The sequence below is a fragment of the Austrofundulus limnaeus genome, unplaced genomic scaffold (genome assembly GCF_001266775.1).
Source record: "Austrofundulus limnaeus strain Quisiro unplaced genomic scaffold, Austrofundulus_limnaeus-1.0 Scaffold1221, whole genome shotgun sequence".
In the NCBI taxonomy this organism is placed as follows: Eukaryota; Metazoa; Chordata; class Actinopteri; order Cyprinodontiformes; family Rivulidae; genus Austrofundulus; species Austrofundulus limnaeus.
Genome location: NW_013953623.1, coordinates 5,296 through 26,289, shown reverse-complemented (window position 1 = coordinate 26,289; position 20,994 = coordinate 5,296). Strand labels below are relative to the sequence as shown.

Sequence of the window (20,994 nt, the reverse complement as noted above, 5' to 3'; positions counted from 1 at the left end):
TGACTGCGGCTGCCATATTGGTTTGGCTTCATTATGCAATCAGCGTTACATCCAGTGATCCATTCCTAAAAGTTTTGTGAAAATTCATATTGTACCAGGGTATTTTGCTAACAGAGTTGACTCCAAATAACTGAAGGCAAAATTTTAACCAAAGATCTTCTAAATGTGCATTAAATATCACATTCAGCTACTGTTGGAACAAATTTTAGGTAAACATCTGTAAAATTAGCAGAGTTATGGTCAGTTTAGTTTATTTTAAGGTCAGGTGCAGCCAACTGATGGTCATTTTGAACTGGGTTGGCTCCAAAGGTTAGTGAGTCATAGAGGTACATTGAAGCTCTGCTTCCTGCGACTTTCATTACAATTTATTTAAGGAAAAACATCATTGCCTGTCTTATGCCTTTGGCAACATGTGATGCATATTCGCACCCAACTCAACATTTGTGTGTTTTTACATTTTACAAGACATTGTTTACATTTTCAAAATACTAAAGCTCGTAACTTTTTAAAAACTCAAGAAACACAAGAAATCCTTATAAAAAATCTTTTTTTATTTGATTCTTTTGTTAAACAAAAATGTTTTGATCTAACAGCTTTAAGTTTAAAAATCTTTTAAAATTAAAACTATAGGTTTTGAATGTTGTTTAAAATTTCATTCCACGAAACCTGATGCTGTAAAAATTCAGGATCAGAATCGAGCTTCTTTGGCCAAGTAAACTCACATGCAAGGATTTTCTCTGGTTGTGGTAAAGCTACAAATCAAGGAATTGAATGGCTTCAAATGGCATCAAAGTTTTCCTCAAAATAAACAATAATATAAATTATTCAGGATTACTTAGACATATACAGTAAGTAAAATATTTCACGAACCAGTGGATAGACGATAATAAAACTCCCAGTCAATGAATGGCTTGATGCATCTCAATAACCCTGGTAGAAAAATCTAAAAAAATGTCAAGTAGGTCCTCTGGATGAGTTCTTTGCTAAAAAAATGTTTTTTTTCCTCTCCTCCAAGAGACTTCTTCAGTCTGAGGAGTTTCAGGTAAACTCAGCTTTATAAACACTTTCTGATTATGGTGGACAAACAGGTTTAACAATGGCAATCAAAACTGTTCACAGCCCAACGATTAGGGCTCTGATTATTGCCTGTTGTTCACAGGTGGCTGAGTCATACTCGCAATAATAGCATTGTAAAAGGGGGACAACTGGACAAGATGACCTCCACCCTGTTTAACGACAGTTTCTCTTCACAAAAATGGCTTCCTTTACCCCTCTCTTTATCAGCAATGAGTGAACTACAACTGATTAAATTTTAGTTCAGTTTTTATGTCTCCAACTGAGCAGAGTTCCAGCAGATACAAATTTGGTATCCCAATTCTCCTGAACTCTCAGCTGGGATGTCCTGCCTCTTCTTCCTCTCTCCCTCCTCCTCCTCATCTTTCTCTCTCAGAGCATTTTCAGCCTCACAGAGCACTGCATATCTAACATTTCTGTCTTGAAACTCCAACCAATCCAGCTCTGCTTCTAACTGCAAGGTAAGACTCAACATTTTCCACATTATTTTTGTTTCACATTAATAAATCAGATCAAATAAGTGAGTGGTGGTAGAAATAAAACGTTGAATCAGAATCATTTTAGCCTGGGCAGAGTGAGACATCCTTTCTACTCTGGTAGTAAAAGAAGAGAGCATGTTTAACGTTAAGAGGCATGAATCACTGCGTCTTATAAAAAAAGAGTCATTGTTCATATAAAGTAAACACAGATCTGAAGAGGAGCAGAGGGGGAATGGAAACTGGACCGAACCTCCCTGAGGGATAAACACTAATAACATTAGAAGTGCTGGTGAGCCGAATCAGCTGAAACTTATCAGAGATTTCTAAACCCAGCCATGGATACCGGAAAACAAGATTATATTTCTGTTTAAAACCTTTCTGCAACTGATTTGTCTTAAAGTGACATTTAATGGCAGAGGAGAGAGGAGGTTGTACAATAAGGTTAATCTTTGAAGGTTATTCATATCAAAAGGAGCATTTGACTGTAAAAAATCAAAACTTATGGTGAACTTTAACCTTCCATTTTTCTACAATGACCTCTGAAGGAAGGGCAGCCTACATACCTACAAACCAGAAAAAGTTGAGACGTTGTGTAAAATGTCAATAAAAACAGAAAGCAATGAATGGCAAATTTAATAAACACATATTTTATTGGTTCCGTGCCTGTGTTTCCTGGTACGTACGTTCTCCTGGAGTTAATACCAAAAGTCATGAAACATGCTTGGCTCTCCCTTCAAATGTCTTTTAAAACAACTGAAAAAAAATACAGTGGAGGTATTGTACAGAGGAACATAGGGTTCTGGGAAACAGGAATGTCTGAGGAACCATCCAGGGAACATAGGTGTACCAGTGTATATAGGGATCCAAAGAACATAGATAGAGGGAATCCATCTAGCCACTACAGATGTAACAGAGTACATAGAGACCTGGGGAATATAGGGGTCATGGGAAACTCTCCAGGGAACATAGGTGTACCAGGGTACATAGGGATCTGGAGAACATAGGTGGGAAACATACGGATGTCTGGGGAACTATCCAGGGAACGTACAGTAGGTGTACCGTACCAGGGTAGAGGGATCTGAAGAACACAAGTGCCTGTAAAGTATCTGGGGAACATAAGTACTGGGAAACATGGGTCTCTGGGGAACACTGGGGAACATGTACCAGGATACATAGGAATGACCCCACTTTATTCACTGGGAAACCTAATAATCATCTTAAATGTTGAAATTAGGAATTTGAACCATTTTTTGGCAAAATGACTGCACAGGGTAAAAAGGTTAGGATAGGGCTATATTTACTAATATGAATAAGAACATTGAGCACTTGGACTAAGAGGCGTTCTGTTATAATAGATGCAGTCTGTGGTTTAGAATCGTTTTGGAATGTGAAAGGCCTTCCCTGAAAAAGACATCACCTGGACTGGAATTTTTTAAAGCATCACATTATTTAAGTCATACAGCATACTGAAACTGTTTTCTGGTGCACAGACATGTCCAACACATGCTGTTATCAAGCATGTGAGTGGTTCTGACCATGATGCCCCAGTTTGGATTTCAGGTCAGCATCAGCACCTACATGTTTCTTTCCAACCTACATTTCACCTCTGTCCACAGCTGTCTATCATAAAGGATGTACAAACATTACCTATTTGGTTCAAACCTAAATATTTGGTGCACTGGAAATAGGAAATAGGTAAAAATAAAATGTAAACATGCTTGTGTGTATACAGGAATGCACATGAATGTGTGTGTGTACCTGCACCGTGTGTGTGTGTTTAGCCTCATTTAGCGGTCAAGACGACAGCTGCTGGTGCCGACACATGCTGATAAAAGTCACACATTTGGAATGACTGGCATGTCCAAGTCTCCAGAGCTCTTCAAAGTTTGGTTTGGAAACATTTCAACCAGACTTCTGTCTCCAAGAGGACGTCTATCTAAACACACCTCTGTTCATCACTGATACAGATGGTCTTTAAATATTTCATGTCAGGTCATAAAAATGCAAAGACTTTTTTTATTTACATAAAAATACATAAAACAAACTTATCAAGAATGGGATTGGAAACTGCTGGTTTAAAGCCCTTGATGGAGTACACAAAATTATTTTATTAATTTTTGGGGGGGAATTTTAACCCTATCTTGTAATATTCCTTTAGCTGCAGTGACAACAGATTTCTCTCAAAGTGCATGAGATGTTTGGAGCATTTATTTTAAAAAATAACTTGAATAAAGAGTAGTCTAGTGAAGAGAGAAAAATCTCAAGGAACTTTCCAAGAGGGAACTTTTGGAAACATTCCCAATTAAAAACTTTCCATAGAAATTAAGGCAATGATGGAATTTTACCGAAAATTAAGGGTAATTTAAACGAACTGTCTCACAACGTTTACAAAAAACTTGTACAGTTCTCATTTTTTATATATTTTTACCAGTGTATTAGTATGAAAAAAGTACTAATAATAAAAAAAAAACTAGTAAAATCCCCTAAAATTATTGAAATGTCTAAATTTATGTGCAGAAAATGTCAAAATTTAAAATTTATTTAAACAACTCTGACCAAAACTATTTGCATGTTATTTAACCATTAGCTTGTTCTTTTTTTGTCATTTTATCTGCATAATAACACAACAATTTTGATATTTTCCTTTCTGAACATAAACTACAGCTCTGAACTAACCCATCCATGCATGTCCAGGTGATACACTTCAGCTTAATATTTTAAATTTCAGGTTTATTCCCAGAAATTCCCTCGAAAAGTTTCAAACGTTGAAATAGCCTGACATTTTGCAGTAAAAAATACAACTTAAGTAACAGAAGTTTACCATTTTTTTATTATTTTCCCCTTTTTGATCAAGTCGACTGATCAGTTTCAGATCATTATAGACGGAGTTGTTTTATTACGTCTCTGTCGGCAGTCGTGCCAGGAACATTTTGTCACTTTGTTTAAAAATATGTCAAATAACTCACAACTAAATCCATGAATTCATGAACATAGGGAAGGTTATGAATGTAGACCAACCAATAAAGGGAACAGCAAACCTGGAATAATAATCTTAAATTTAGCATTACTCCACAACAAACAATGGGCCTCACGCAAGAACATTCATATTCTTATTCTAAATTTCTCTTACTTTTGTTCGTACAAAGGGTTCGTACGAACATGTCACGTCAGATTCAACAAACTCTTCTATCTTCAGGAAACGTGCGTAAATGAGCTGCGTAAATTCCACCTGTTCGTATCCAGCTGCTCGTGCACGTGAGAGGAGATTAGCATAATTACCACCCCAAAAACACCATATAAGGCTATGTTTCCTGCCTCAGATACAAGGAAGTGTCCATTAAATGACAGCGAAAATTAAAAAGAAAAACTGTACGAGTTCAGAGATTGAAGTCCGTCTGTCAGAGATCCAGAAAAGAAAATCTGTCATTTTTAGCAGGTCAACTGTGGAATAAAAAGAGCTGCTAAAAGTATAAACAACTGTGTTAAATCATTTTCATTTATTCAGAAGACAGCGCTGCGCACCGTACCCCCCCGCGCTGTCTAAAGTGGTCTCAGTTGAGGTTCTGAAATAAGCATTTTAAAATGTTTTCAAAATAAGTCTGGCACTTTGGAGAAAACCCAGGACTCACTGGAGGGATTGTGTACCTCCTCTGGCCTGGGAACGTCTCGGAGTCCCCCAGGATGAGCTGGAAAGTGTCGCTGGGGAGAGCGGGGTCTCTCTCCTGCTGCCCCCGCGACCCGATCCCAGATAAGCCGGCCGGACGGACAATTTATATTGTTAGTCTAAATTATTACATTTAAAATTATAACTCTAGTTCAAGCAGAATAGCCTATTGTCAACATAATTATGGAGTGTAATTTATTTTCAACTCAAAATATCTTCAAACTAACGAAATATAAAGTTATGTGAGGAAAACCCGTCTGGATAACAGCAGACTGACTGCTCGTAAAATATACAACAGGTCTGGACCACTCGTGAATTTTGTTCGTATCTGAAAAAAATCTTAGAATATGAAAACATTGGTGAATGCCACAAATTCTCCTAAATCACTCGTACGCACAACTTAAGAACAAATCTGTGCGTACGAATGGTTCTTGCACGAGGCCCAATGTCTACTTTTCAGCTTGTTTTCTGCCTGTCAACTTCTGATTGGTCTAAACAACCTATTAGCAAAATGAAACCAGCATTCTGATTGGCTTGTGTTGCTTGATATCCACGGTTCTGGATGAGTAGATGAACAAAAACTTGTGTCAGAAACAACCAGTGGCAGAAAAGTGGGGAAGGGGGGTCAAACATAGAGGGAGGAAAAAATATCTCTAATTCTAAAGAAAAATAGGTCCAAATGTAACCCCAAACTATTTTTGTTACAAAAACTAGACAACCACAACCAGTCCAGCCTACAAGCTTTGTTCAGAGCCTAAAGTGTTGTAGTTTTAATCAACGTAACATTGAAGTTTCAGTCAAGGACAGCCACTCTGAGGCGCCTGACCACTGCAGCTGCTGTGACGCCCCCTTTCCCTCGTGCCGCTTTTCCCGCTCACAGAAGAACCAGTCACTTTTTGCCTCCAACAGAACAGATGTTTTGGTTTTAAATGTGAAATACGCAAACAAAAGAGTAGCGTAATGACAGGAAAACTGTCCCAGGGACTGGGAATGTCAGGAGATGTCAACAAGTCTATCACCGGCTACAAGACCAAGATTTACCTGCTTAGATTTACCTCTAGGATATGTTTTTTTGTTCACTATCAAATTAAAAATAAACCAATATTCTCAACATTTGATGATGCCTACAGATGAGGTAAAGATGACGGGAGGAGGAAGTAGCTGCTTTTAAGTTGGCCATGGTTGATTAGATGTGGTGGCCATCTTGAACTGGGTAGACTTCAGAAGCTAAACAGTTGAAGCTCTACCTCTAATGTGAGAGTTTGAATATATATATATGAATATTTTGCTCTTAAAACAAGTTTTCAGGAGCACAATAATTCTTAGTTTTTGTGTCGTAAAATGAAGATTTTAAATTAATTAAAATCGTTTATATATAAAAACCTGAAAAAGTCCATTGGTACAACTGAAACTGTATAATTCAGTTCTTTTTTTCATTTTTCAGATAAATGTTTGTAACTACTCACTTAATTCGAATCGGATTCGATTTTATGAATAGGATAATGCGATACAGGTTAAACAAAATGATAAATGTTAGCTCAACTGGTAGAGCTGCTGCCTCTCAACGGGAAGGTTGCGGGATCGATGAGCTGGGGATCTTTCTGGGTAGAAGTTTGCATGTTCTCTCTCTGCATGCGTGGGTTTTCTCGGGGTACTCTGGTTTCCTCCCACAGACCAAAGACATGAATGTTATGGTGCGTTCACACCGAACGCGTTTTGAGCGGCCAAAAAGCGCAAAACGTCTCTCACTGGACGCTCTATGTTCAGACTGAACGCACTAGTGTTCAGACCAGAACAAGCAGCGGCAGCAGCGAGGTGTGGGAGGAGCGTGTCCTCGGCGGGTGAAATAAAGATGAAGTAAAAGAAAATGGCTTTGATTTTTTTACTAAAAAGCAAGCTAACGTTGCGCACAGCAGATAATTAACTCACCAGATGATTTAGAGGCAATTTGTTCGGTTAGTTTCATCACTCCAGAAGCTGCCAGCTGACGAACTTTTTTCTCTCTTTTTTTTTTTTTTTTTTGGTCCCGAGCAGCTGATCCACATCGGTGCTGATAAATCCTGCCAAAAAATCCAACTGCACACGGTCGATTTCAGGTAAAGATCTCCAGTCCGTCTGTTTAGGTTTTCAGTGGGAGACGCGTCGAGCGGCGAAAAGTTCAGATATTTGAACTCTGGCGGCGGCTCGGGCAGCGGCGGCTTCTGCAGCACCGCATGCACGGAAAACGCTCTGCGCCCCTTCCGCCTTCCTTGCGCGCCGCTCATAACGCGCGTGACGCGACGCACAACCCCTTGAGGCACGTTCGCCATAGACTTTGCATGTAAACTGGCAGCTCCTGCCGCTCAAAACGCTCTCGGTGTGAACGAGCCTTAAATTGTCCCTAGATGAGAGTGAATAGTTGTTTGTATTGTTTTTCTCTGTGTCCCTGTGATAGACTGTCCAGGGTGTACTCCGGCCCTCACACAGTGACTGCTGGACATGAGTGCTAGTGACCCCCATTACCTGGAAAGGAAGAAGCGAGTATAGATAATGGCTGCATAGATAAAGATTGAACATGTCTTTGGGAGAGGTGGGGAGTGGCAAGGGGTTCTGATGACCACTAGATGGAGACAAAAATGCCACAAAACTGGATGAAACAAAAAATTCAACCCTTTCGTCAATATTTATTACAATTTCCTTTCATCTTAGCATGTTTTGAGTTCTACCTTTCAGGCTTAAAACTAAACTTTGTAGACATCAAAGATGCTCACAATGAAAATAAAAGTCTATCAATGTTAGCTTTTTTGTCAAATGATATTGTAAAGACTGATAGTTATTTAAAAAGCAATAAATATTTTAATTTAGTTGACTTTGACTTCTCAGTTATCATTTTATTGATGGTATAAATCAGAGAGATTGAACTTCCATGGATAAGTTGTGTGTTGGAAAACAAATCAGAGCTCAGAGAGGGTAACTTCCAGTCAGTCCAGTGTAGTATGTTGCAGTTTAAGCCTCTGCTTGTGATCTCAACAGGATTTAAAGTTTTTTAGTTTGATGATAAAAAAACAAACCAAAAATAAATAAATAAATTGATCATATAACCCTAGATTTGGCTCTGTGATTAGATCAAAGACTAGCAACAATACTGCATGACTGCTAAATCTGGTTCTAATGTTCTATAATTTTAGGTACCCAAACAAAGAAGTGAATGTGTCAATATGAACTAATAAGAGGCCTAGTAGTCCTTGAAAAAATGCAGATTGCCTGCTGCTTTTAATGCTGAGTTTTAGATTTACATCATCAGAATGTTGACAAGGGAAGTTTTGGTCAAAACTAGTAAATTCATTTACACAGCCTTATGTTATAAAACAGGGTGTGGCAACGGTATGTGTTCAATGAGTCTCAGCTACATGTGCAAAGGACAAAAAATTCTATTCTATTCTAGCTACTACCACACCAAAATTTATCTCAATAAAACAGACTGTTATACAAGAATGGGAAGTCAGATCCACAGCCGGATCAGTGCAGTTTCTGCAGAGTTCTGTTTTCTTTGTGCCAGTCTGTTGTGGTGAAGCTGAGGTGAAAGACAAAGCTCTCTGTTTTTGGTCAGTCGAAGTCAACTATCATCACAATCTCTGGGTGGTGACCAAATGAACAAGACTGCAGATACAAATGATCAAAACAATTTTTCTTCAAGGCCCTGTCACGTTACACAATTTATGCCAACTTATGAAAAGTTTGAAGATATCTACATTGAAGATGGAATAAAATAATACATTGGAAGCCTCTTTTTAGCATGTACATACTGCAATGCTAACAAACTGATCAAATGTCTAATTTTTATTAGAAATTTAGTGGAGAAACTGTTTTCATAAGTTGGCATAAGTTGTCTAAAACATCATAGTGTGACAGGGCCTTAAGAAACAAGGTGAGAAGTTTAGTTATCTGGAAGAAACTCAGAGTAGAGCTGCTGCTCCTCCACATCGAGAGGAGCCAGTTGAGGTGGTTTGGGCATAAGGATGCACCAGGGATATACAATTGGGAGGAGACCCTTAGGGAAGACCCAGAACATGCTGGAGAGATTATAACCCTCGTTTGGCCTGGGAAGACCTTCAAGTCCTTTCAGAAGAGCTGGAAGATGTAGCCGTGAAAAGAGATGTCTGCCCTCCCTGTTTAAGCTGAGGCCTTGTATCAAGCAGCCGTCAATCCATAGATGGTATCAGATTAGCACACATAAGAGATTTTGTTGATATACAGCTTTTAAAGCCAGATGAGTTCCCACTTCACCAGGTCTGAAGTTTCGGAGCTCCTCAAGCAGACCGATGTTGAGAGAGCTTTCACCAAGGCTGTGTGCAGTAAAGGGTGATAATGGGTCACTCAGAGGTAGAAAAGTGAAATGGTAAAAATAGACGTGCTGAAACGTGTGCAGAAGACAGCTGCTATGTTTGTTGATTCAGATAAAGCACGATGGTCAAGAGACAGATTCAGGTTTGACGTTGTTGTTTAAAAAAGGGCCTTCATTTAGCGCCCTCCTCAGGACAAACTCTGATAGAGAACAAAGCTGTGAATGTAGGGATGCTCTCGGAAACAGACATCTGTTCTTCTTAAAAATAGAAAAGTATTTGTCAGTTCTGATGAACAAATGTTAAGACTGTAAGGAACCACTAATCATCCCGTGACAAAGGAGGTTTAAGCACAGCGATGCTCCTTTAGTTACTCTTCTTCGTACACATCTAACTCTTCAAACTCACGAAACAATCACTCATTTTGTCCTTCTAAATGCCAGCTCCACAACACTTTGTGATCTTGACATTTGTGTTGCTGCCACTCCAGCTCAAGTTGAGCTTAACACATCATCAGCCCTCAGCTGGCACTTCTTAGCAGCTCTGTTATCATCCCAGCATGTGCCGCGGTACAGAAAGGGCACACATCCCAACCTGGAGACACAAAGACAGAGGAGCGCGTGCTGCGTGTGTTTGTCATTGAAAATTCAAAGACGTCTAACAGTCTAATGTGTTGTCTCTCCTCCCCCGCCTCCCTCTCTCTGAAATTAGAGAAGACGAGAGATCCAACAGCTTCTTTCTGTTCAGCTCCTGTTCCAAGCGATCAAAATATAACCTCCCCCGCTGCCCCCCACCCATGGAGCGCGTCCAGCATATGACCAAGTCGGCCATCCGCCGAGCCTCTCAGATCGAGGTGAACCCCCAAGCCAAGAGGAACCTGCAGGAGCTGTTTGTCAACTTCACCCTCATCCTCATCTGCCTGCTCCTCATCTACATCATCGTCCTGCTCAGCAGCTGAGAGCAGACTCCTCTGGGTTAAACCCCGCCCCCACCGCTGATGTGCAGTGTGGATGTATGTACGTCTGCTGTGTGAAGTTATATTCAACACAATGTCTAAGATAAAAACCAAACACGATGGGTTTTATTTTATTCTTTTAACATATCACTGTCAAAGCCCACTGAGGTCTAACCATTGTGACATTGTTTTCCAGAGCTGCCTCAGCGATAAGAACTTAAAAGCTAAAACTTTACCAGGATAAAAAAATGTGGACAATACAACAGTTTCAAGGATCTGCATTATGAGACAAAATATGCATTTTCTGTTTCTCCCTCTGAATTTTCTCAAACTTCTGGTCTGACAAGAACTAACTTAGGAATGGATGATAAAATATAGTTAACGTGTGTTAGATGTGAAGAAAATGCTATGGGTGATTTTAAGGTAATTTAAAATATTACTCTGGCGCCACCCAGTGGTTGAATCATAGCAACACAAAGAAGTGTTGTATGTTTTTGATTAACCCTCCTGCTGTTCTTAGGTTAAAATCATCCGAGGCAAAGGCAGCAGGAGGGTTAATTTAGGGTAAACAGTGGTTCCCTAATTCTGGTTCTGGACTATGATGGGGGTCTTGAAACACCAAGTATGGAGTCATGAAAAGTCTGACATAAATCAAGTTCTTAGCATGATTGCCAAAAGTAGTCATAAATTGATAAAATAATACAATGAGGGATGAGCTCCTTTGTTAAATAGCTTTCTAAAGTTAATCACACACCAATAATCGGGGTAACAAGTATATGTGACTTATTTTGTAGGTCTAATCTGAATATTTTGGTATCAAGACATCTGTAGAATATATTTTATGGCATTAAAGATTTGCGACTTTTCTGAACAGAATCTCACTAACTTCAGTCACTGTAAGGCATTTTAAGATACATATCTCAGAGGCTTATTTTTTCCATAACCTTGATTTTAACCTAAAATGTATTAATTCTTCTTGGTAAATCTGTGACCTAGAATGAAATGAAGTACGTTTAAATGATGTGAAGTGTTACAGTTTGCCTACAGAGGAGCTCTTTATGCATGGTTTGATTTTTAAGTATTTTTTAGTCACAGAATGTTTATTAGGGTAGCAAACTGACACTCTGTGTTGTTCTTGTATATTGTAACAAAATTACATAAAGTTTGTGTAAGTCCATTATATATAAGACTCATTTAATCTCATTATTGCTTTAGAAAGAAATCTTTTAAAAAGGTTACCAATTAGTTTTTCCACTGTCAATTTTTATTTCGATAAACTGTAAAAGTAAATATTCACAAATAAAACCTTTTTGCTCTACATGTATATTTGGAAGATTATACTGACCTTATTTTCAATCTTTCACATAAAATAAACTTCATGTTAATACAGTTAGAGTGGTTTACTTTTTTTCATTTGTATGACATGTTGATTCCTAAAAAAAATTCAGGGATAATCTAATCTAATCTAATCTGTCTATGTTTCAATAGAAAGTCATAAATCACTACAAACATGGTCCATTTGTGATAGTTTGTATCTATGAGAGTCTTGATTGACTTTCATGTCAATATACAGTATGTGTTTGGAATAGTGAAATAAATCTTAAAATGTAGGCAACAGATGTGTATAGTTAGAAATAAATATGTAAATTACATGTATAATAAACAGATCAATGCAGCTTCCACAGTATCGTGGACTCTGTACTGGTCCATTGTGGTGAAGAGGGAGCTGAGCTGTAAGGTGAAGCTCTCAGTTTACCAGTTGGTTGCTACCCTCAGGTGTGGCCACAAATTCTAGGTAGTTGTTGAAAGAACGAGTTCACAGATACAGGTGGTCAATATCACTTCTCTCCGTAGGGTAGCTGAGCTCTCTCTAGAAACAGAGCGACAAGTTCAGCTATCTGGTAGTAGAATCACTACTCTTCCACATTGAAAGAGGCCAGTTGCGGTGGTTCGGGCACCTGATAAGGATACTCCTGTGTTGCCTCCCTACAGGGAGGTGTTCCAGGCATATCTAACTATGAGGAGACACCAGCTGGTCTGGGAACACATTTGTGTCCCACTGGAAGAGCTGGAAAAGGTGGCTGCAGAAAGAGGTCTCTATTCAAGCTGCTGCTCCTGCAACCTGACTTAGAAACAAGCAGAAGATGGATCTTCTTTCGGCTGTTCGCTCTTCTGAGGATGGCCCAGCAAATCATCCTCCTTTTCTCTATCCTCTCTAACTGCATTCATGTGTCCATTTGCTTTTCTTTATTTTATTTCTTTTGATTGATTGTGATCATTTTTGTTTGCGTTAATGAAAGTGTGTTAATGAAATCTTTGTCTTTTTCCTGGCAGCTGCATCTCTAACATCCTTCTACCAACACTGTCCCTCCTCTGGACATGTCCAAACCATCTCAGTCTGGTCCCTCTAACTTTATCTCCCAGTAGTTCAACCTGTGCTGTACCTCTGATGATCGATCCTTGTCACTCCAGAGGAGAACCTCAACATCTTCAGCTCTGACACTTCCAGATCTGTCTTTTTGTCAATGCCACCGTCTCCAAACCATCTACAACAGATAATGGGTGGTATAACTTTATGATCGCTTTAATAGCCCTAAACATTCTTAACAGGCGGAAATTTGCTAAAACATTTTCAGGTAGGAGGAGTTTTGAGCAAAAGAGTCAAAAGTTCAACAAAACACAAACTAAAACACAAGGAAGTTTTTTTCCTCACAATCATATATTTATTGTTCCATGACATACAACAGAAATAATATAAATATAAATTTTGTTATAACTGTGTTCACTTCAAAAAGGGCAAGACGTACGATACTGAATGATAAAATCAAAGTTCAGTTCTTTAACACTGCAACATATTTGTTGCATGCATTAATTTTTGTCCCGATGCCCTAAATCTCAGTTTAAAAACACAGAACTAAAAAAAGTACTAACTAAAATCTGCGTGACAAATGAAAATACACATTTACATAAAAGTATAATGGAGGAAACAAAAATGTGGAAAAATGGATTTTTGATAAGCTACGTTTCTGTGCCAATGAAGAAAACTGTTTTGGCTGAACAAAACCAAGCTCCTAAATTGATTTAAAGATTTTTTAAACTGCTCCCAAAGAAGAAAAATAAACGAGTGCATGTTCAATACTTTGTGTATCTTTGTCAAAACATAAGTTTTTACCAATAATGGTTAATCCTCCTGCTGCCGTTGGGTCAAAATGACCCATAGGGCCTTATTTTGACCCAAGGGCAGCAGGAGGGTGAAAGGTTGAGGGGCAGTTTTGAACTTCAATAAACTTTAAAACAATAAAAAATTGAATTGCTTGCAAACACGCCAGAATGGTTTTAATTTCATTATGAGGGACGTTCTTCAAATATTCAGCAGCAAAACAACAAAAAAAAATTAGGCAAAATTTGATGTAATTGTGAGAAAGAATATAAATAAATAAATAAATAAATAAATAAATAAATAAATAAATAAATAAATAAATAAAGCCCTCTTACCAAACAGAGAGGTTGAAGCTTAAATGTTCAAATTTCACATTGCCGTTAAATAAATCTAAAAATTCACAGTGTTCATGGAGGAATCATCCAATCCAGGTGGTAAACCCATATAGACGTCGCTCTTTTCTCTTTATGTCACTCATCATATTTACATTTACTTTAAGACATTCAGCACAACTTCTGCTTCGTGTTACAGGACAGTTGGATCAACCGTACGGTAAAACGTTAAGGTCAGAGCTGAAAAACGTCACTTTCTAGTGTGACATTTACCGGTATATTGTTTCAGGAAGTGTTTAAATCTTCACCCAGTGACAAAACATTTTGACCCATTTTCATAATATCTAGAAATTGTTGAGAAGATTCATATTAGTCTTCACACATTTAACAAAAACACACTTTCTTTCAGGCACAAAAAGACTAAATTAACACTAGGCTGAACGTTCAGCATCATGTTTCCATTTCTTAGGTCTAATGTAAACCATAAAAGCTGAAATATCTGATTTTTAAGAGGTCAACTCAAGATAAGATGCTGCAAAAAGCATTATTAAATGGTACTGAAGCCAATGAAAACAATAGTTTTTTTTTAACCAGGTTAAAAAGTATTTAAAAAAAGGTCCAACACAAGTTTGAGCTTTATGCTATACCCTCTCAAAAACAACAGTTACTGCAAATCTCTTTATTCAGTTGCTGTAGTAACTCTACCAGGCCTGTGAGTGGCGCTGTGATGATGCCATTAAAAAAAGAAACAAAAACAGGAAACAAGTTGAAAAGCATAAAACTTATGCAAACACAACAAGAAAAAAGAGCTCGCCCTCATGTTGTAGGTCAGATTAGAGGCAGGGCGATGATGTCATTTTCAAAATGCTAAAAAACGCAATAAAAAGTAAAAAAAATTTTATTCACAAAAATCTTTTGTGTGGACAGCCGTTACATTTAGAACAGATTTAACACCAACATGGTTAAACCTTAAAGCTGAGCTTCTGAAGTAGGTTATTTTGGAAAAGTTATGAGTTATTAATATATTAACTGTTGCAGATAACTTTTTAAATGACCTCAGTTTGGAGTAATCGTTTTTAAATCTGACCAGACTGATGAGCTAAAGGCTATTGGGGTTAAGGCAAAAGTGGATTGCTGCTGACTTACACTGGTTCATCTGAATACTTATTTATAAATATTTCCATCGCCACCTGTTTTATATTATACAGCTAATGCAAAAAGCAGCAGCCACTAGCTGGGATTGTGAGATTTGTCATAATAAAAAATAACAGACAAAAATGTAAAATTTTAAGACATGTTTCTACAACCTATAATAAAATACTTGAGACTGGTGTCATTTTAAGAGGAGAGCAAACCACTTTGGCCTTAATCACAGATTATCATCTCATTAATCCTGTCAGGATGAACTTACTTCACCAAATGGAGGCAGTTCAAGGAGCTACAACAAGTAAGATGTTGACTGTTAATTTTGTTTGCATGTGAACTTCACTGGTTGGACTTTTAAACACTTCCTGAATGACCGACGTCTCAGCTGACTGTTAGGAAGACAAGTTCGTTGCGCTGAGCTGAAACGTGTCGGGGACTCCTAAACTCGCTTTCTGAGAACAAATGGACCCTCCGTCATGGTGGTGATGACCATGCAGTTTGAAAAAACTGTACAGATTTTTCTCAATGGTATCTAGTGCAAGAAATATGTAAACTTTCAAGTAAAAAATAAATAAATAAATTAAAGCACAATAAAAAGTGTTGACGTGAGACTTTAAAGTGAGTGACAGCAGCATGGGGGTGTTTCTGTTTTCACATGCTCTGTGGTCTGAAGCACCGACAGAGACGTGCAGAGGAGGAGTTCACTTTTTCATTAAATTCTGGACTAAGCGGTCCTTGGCATAAAAACAAAAAAATCAGCTAGGAGTCATTCGACTGACAGAACTCCTCCTCTTCACGTCTCTGACCCGGTGGCATCGCAGACAGACCACAGAAAAAAACAGGAGCTTCTTAGATTATAAATAGCCGAATAATAAAAATACGAAGGGCACTCGATTCGGTTTATCTGCAGGTTTCTCCTCCTGAGACTGCTGAGGCATCTGAAAGCGGCGAATCGAGTGCCCCTCGGTCAGCTGAAACATTTTGAAAATGACGTTCAAACACGTATTCTATGTACAGTCGAAGCAGTGAGACAGCAAGCTAAAGATTTCAGTTTTGGATCGTTTGCTGGTGTTGTCACTTAAACCTTTTTTGGAGCTGCAGAAACACAATCAGAGACCGGGTCGGTCCTTTCTACAGACACAAACCCAGAACATGAGACATTAAAGGAGACTTTAAAGGCATTAATCACTTCCTTCAGGCTGAACGCTAAGAACACTTCATCAGATTCCAGATTATAGGTCACAAAAACAAACACCAACTATAACTCACAAAGCTTTGTGCGATCAAAACGTTAAAAGGCTGAACTTATTCAGGTTTAACATTGTATTCAGGTTATTGGGTTTCTGACAATGGGCCTCATGCAAGAACATGTTCGTATTTTTATCCTAAATTTCTCTTACTTTTGTTCGTACAAAGGGTTCGTACGAACATGTCACGTCAGATTCAACAAACTCTTCTATCTTCAGGAAAAGTGCGTAAATGAGCTGCGTAATTTACACCTGTTCTATCCAGCTGCTCGTGCACGAGGAGAGGAGATTAGCATAATTACCACCCCAAAAACACCATATAAGGCTATGTTTCCTGCCTCAGATATCAGGAAGTGTTCATTCATGAAAATGGCAGTGAAAACTTAAAAGAAAAACTTTACGAGTTCAGAGATTGAAGTCCGTCTGTCAGAGATCCAGAAAAGAAAATCTGTCATTTTTAGCAGGTCAGCTGTGGAATAAAAAAAAAGCTGCTAAAAGTATAAATAACTGTGTTAAATCATTTTCATTTATTCAGAAGCCGCAGCGCTGCGCACCGTACCCCCCCCCCCCCACCCCCGCGCGCTGCGGTGGTCTCAGATGCGGGTTTGAAATAAGCATTTTAAAATGTTTTCAAAATAAGTCTGGCACTTTGGAGAAAATCCTGGACTTGATCATATATCCCCTCTGGCCTGGGAACGTCTCGGTGTCCCCCAGGATGAGCTGGAAAGTGTCTCTGGGGAGAGCGGGGTCTTTCTCCTTTCTCCAAAAAGTAGTTTTTGGTGTTTGACAGTGTAAAACGAGCGATTAAAGGAAAATTGCGGAGTGTTACAAAAGGACGAGGGGAGCAAATGGGAAAGGTTTGTGTGAAAAAGCTGAAGAGGAGTTTATGTTTATGACTTATCAAACTAAAAAACAAGTTGAGCATTAATTTCTGAAGCCTTAGCAGGCTGTATAGCTGGGTTAATTGTGCTACAAATTGCACAAAAAAAATTATATTTAAAAGAACATTTAGTGCCTTTTCCCTCAAGACTCAAATTTCTTTATTTTACTGCTCGATTCACCTACAAGATTCATTTCAAAAGAAAAATGATTTGGCCTTTAATTCTAATTTCCCCCATCAGCCTTTTATTACAATACAAAGCTGAACCGGTTATTAAAATATATAGATTTACTAACAGTACTCATCTTGATTTGTTCATTTTAAACACTATATGGCATTTTATTTTGACATTTTTACATTGATTTCTCAGATTTGACTTGGCCATTACCATGGGTTGAACTAAACTCAAGCAACCTGCTGAAATTCAGAATTTAAAAATCCAACCTGTTGATTAGGTTGATGATTTTCTTAGTAACAGAGCTCAAAAGTTTTAAGTGTAGGTGGTCTGAACAATGAAATAAATTATTCTGAATCTTTCCCTTCCACCTCCTCTTAGCCATGTTTGTCATGATGAAGCACTGATAAGTTCTGCTCCTCTTCATGTTCTATGGAAGCCCTAAAGTTAGACTGAAATCTGCTGAAAGTCTGACATAATCTCAATCCATCAAACGACTGTCAAGCTCTAGCTTCCTGTCCCATTACTACTTCTTTTTTTTTTTTTTTGACAGAATTGGGATGAGTTTTTTTTTGCCGGTCAGAAAGTGAAGTACTGAGAGTACAGCTCTTCCTCTTTTGTAAGATATTCTTTGCTTTTTTCTTCCTCCGTCCCCCCGGAGTCGGATGGTGTCGCAGTGTTGGCTTCAGGAAGGCTGAGGGAAGGAAGAAAAAAAGACAGATTTCTTGTCAACGAAGAGGAGGGGAAAACGATAAGGAGGGTGGAGGGGGTTTCACAGGTGGTGGTGGGGGGGTGCACTGGGGGTTGGGAGAGTGACAGAACACAAAATAACGGTGATTGCCTCGCGTGTTGTAATTGCAAGTCTAAGCTGGTTTTGGACGGGGGGCGGGGGGTCCAGTGAAAGCTTCAGATGGATAAAGCGAGGCTCAGTTCTCCCTCCGCCTCCTCGCTTCAGCTGCAGACCCTCCGGTGATTTCTAATCAGCTGCATCGAGCGTCACCCCCGTCCCTCCTGTTTGCTTTGTGTTTCACCGAGAAGACAAAGGCGGCGGCGCTTTCTTTCAAGTTTTGCCTTTTTTTGCAGTTTTCTCCCTTTGAGCCTGAACTGCACATGTTTTATTTTTTGTTTTTCTGTGAAGCTGAAAGGAGGATGACAGACAACCAGGATGCATCTGAGGTGTGCGATGGTGAAATGGAATGAAAATGTGACGTCGAGGCACGGATGGATATAAAAGGATTAGGTGTTCATTATTTTTGTGTGCTGACCCCCGATCTAATGGAGGGAGACTAAAAGACTGCAGCGTTCTGTGAAATGAACAGATCAGTGCTCGGCTCTGTGGCTTTAGGGCGAAATTAAAATTCCAATTTAAATCCTGTGTGGCTCTGTTTTTTTGTCTTTGCATTTTATTACTCATTTAAAAAGGAGCAAAAACATAAATTATAAAATCTACCACATTTCAGAGCTTTTCAAATCATCTTAGGAACTGGGATGATTAATTTTACTCTAACTGCTGATTGATAACTTCATAAACAGCTTTTCAGTTTTTACAAATAAAAAGCAGGAGGCTAATTTGTGCCATGCAAAAAACAAACGTAAGCTCTACATTAAGGCTGACAACACAACTAATAGGTGAGGTAACAAGTGGAGACAGGTGGGGCAGCAAACGTCACATTATCCCAGTTTTTCTGAAATCAAAGTGAGCTGAGGCAGCGGGTGGTGGGAGGGGGACAGAAAGTCGTCATTTCTCACCTCCTACAGACTTGTAGGGCCTGATGCTGCACATGAGGATCCTGAGGAGCATGAGGAGGAGGCGTGGGATGATGTGAGGGATGAGGAGGAAGAGGAGGACTGAACAGTGGCAGGGCTTTCTTAAGTCGGGGGAGGGACCTCTGAAGGGGGGAGTGAGGAGGCACAACGCAGCCTCCCGGTCCTACCTCCTCCACCTCCTGGCCCTCCTGCTCCTGGCCTTCACGGCTCGTGGCGGGAGGGCTGACGATTCGGAGAGCCGAGTGGCTAGGGAAGCTGGGGGGGCGCCAATCTGATTGGCTGCCCGTTTTCGACTACAGACACACAGAAAGGCGAGACATGAATGAACAACCAAACCAATGGATGTGACCTCCTGTGGTTCTGTCTGTCGAGGCCCCTGCAGATAACCAATATTTTGCCAGCTCTGGACTAAGTTTTAAACACTGCTAAACTAAACTAAAAGTGCTACAGCTAGCTGCTTCCGCCACTGTTTGATAGTGGGCACAGATACCCACAAAGTTAGGTTCACCAACCACTACTTTGCTGAACAAGAATCTTAGCTCCGCTAATGCTAATCCACTAAAAACATAAAAAAAATTAGGGGAAGCTAACACTAACCACTAAAACAATGATCACTCAGCAGTGTTTTCATCTCCTTCCAGTTAGACTAGTGGGACTGATGCAAACTTTACCCATTTAAGAATAAAAGCAATTCTTTGTTTGAGTTTGTATTTTTATAAATACTGTTTAAAGTTCATCAAACAACAGCAAATCCTTTCTCCAACATATTTTATACGGAGTCAGTTTTTGTATTCATTATTTAAATATTGTTAAATTTTATTCTATTTATTTTTGATGCTCCTAGTTTGAAGTTTAGCTGCTAAAGATGCTGCATGCTACATACATGGTGCTGACATGTCCAGCACTGTCGGGGGACATTTTTTATTTAATTCTGAGTAAATGGCACAAAAACAGAAGTTTTAAACTTGTGAAATCTGTAGTGCACTTAAGATCAGTGGAACCTAATATAGCAGAAGCTTATTGGCCCACTAACAGTTTCCAAAGCAACAAGTGACAAGCTAGTTCTGATATTAGCGGGTTTGCGGAGCTGTGCCAGCCACTGTAAATATCCATACAAATATGTAATTATTAATGCAATATAAAATGTGGGAAAAAATAAAAACATTTATAAAATCATCATCTTGACAAGCTGTGAAATTTTGGTACCACTTCATATTCTCTTTTATAAAAGGAGTTAATGCTTTTTAAACAGGTTATTTATGCATTTGTAAACAATAAAGGATTAGCATCAGTGTTTATACATTGAAGCAGGCTCACTATGATCTTGCCAAATAGTGAGTCTGCTTCAGTGAATAGAAAGTGTTTTATAATAGGAGTATTAAAGGGGCAATATAATGTAAAATCAACTTTTTTGAGTTTTATATCATGCTATAATGTTATACTCTCATAAAAAACAAGCCCAAAGCCTTGCTTTGACTCATTCATCCATGTTTGAGAAATCCTGCAGCGTTTTTAGGAAGCCATGCTGAGGAGCAAAACGACAGGTGGGGACCAGAAACGCCCCTGGGACATGTCTTTAAGCCAAACTTCCTCATCACGGAGCACACCTCCTCACCCCACACACCCCACCAATGACTCCTGCAGGCTCTCGGCAGTAACAGAGCAAAGTGAAACTTAAACTGTCTGCTGCTCTCAACACTACTTCTCACCTCACTCAGTGAAGCTCTTTTCAGATTCAAAAATACCTTTGAGGAAATGTATTTTCAGATGCCAAGTACAATGCATCAGAGCGC

The 20,994-nt window shown here is 39.0% G+C and overlaps 2 protein-coding genes across 5 annotated transcripts in view; one reads left to right on the top strand and one right to left on the bottom strand.

Annotated features, from left to right (window-relative positions):
* The first annotated feature begins 1,067 nt into the window (after positions 1 to 1,067).
* pln2 (phospholamban 2) lies at positions 1,068 to 12,807 on the top strand. Of its 2 annotated transcripts, XR_001312365.1 has the most exons (3): positions 1,068 to 1,535; positions 10,251 to 10,551; positions 12,487 to 12,807. XR_001312365.1 is itself a non-coding variant. In XM_014031315.1 (2 exons), the coding sequence occupies exon 2, from the start codon at positions 10,336 to 10,338 to the stop codon at positions 10,495 to 10,497; it is 162 nt and encodes a 53-aa protein (XP_013886769.1). In that variant the 5' UTR covers positions 1,069 to 1,535; positions 10,251 to 10,335; the 3' UTR covers positions 10,498 to 11,812. The 2 variants fall into 2 exon arrangements, 1 of the variants encoding a protein (XP_013886769.1); XM_014031315.1 differs by lacking the exon at positions 12,487 to 12,807 and having other exon boundaries at positions 1,069 to 1,535; positions 10,251 to 11,812.
* Positions 12,808 to 12,878: 71 nt separating this feature from the next.
* Positions 12,879 to 20,994, bottom strand: part of LOC106534614 (protein FAM184A) — a gene marked incomplete at its 5' end in the record, with an annotated part of 13,208 nt that continues 5,092 nt past the window's right edge. Inside the window, 2 exon segments of one of the 3 annotated variants that reach the window (XM_014031310.1) lie at positions 17,696 to 18,128; positions 19,184 to 19,494. In XM_014031310.1, the coding sequence (XP_013886764.1) occupies positions 18,014 to 18,128; positions 19,184 to 19,494 (426 nt within the window). 3 annotated transcript variants of the gene reach the window in all.

Coding starts and splice junctions, on each gene's coding strand:
- pln2 (XM_014031315.1), top strand. CDS start 10,336: ATGGAGCGCGTCCAGCATATGACCAAGTCGGCCATCCGCCGAGCCTCT.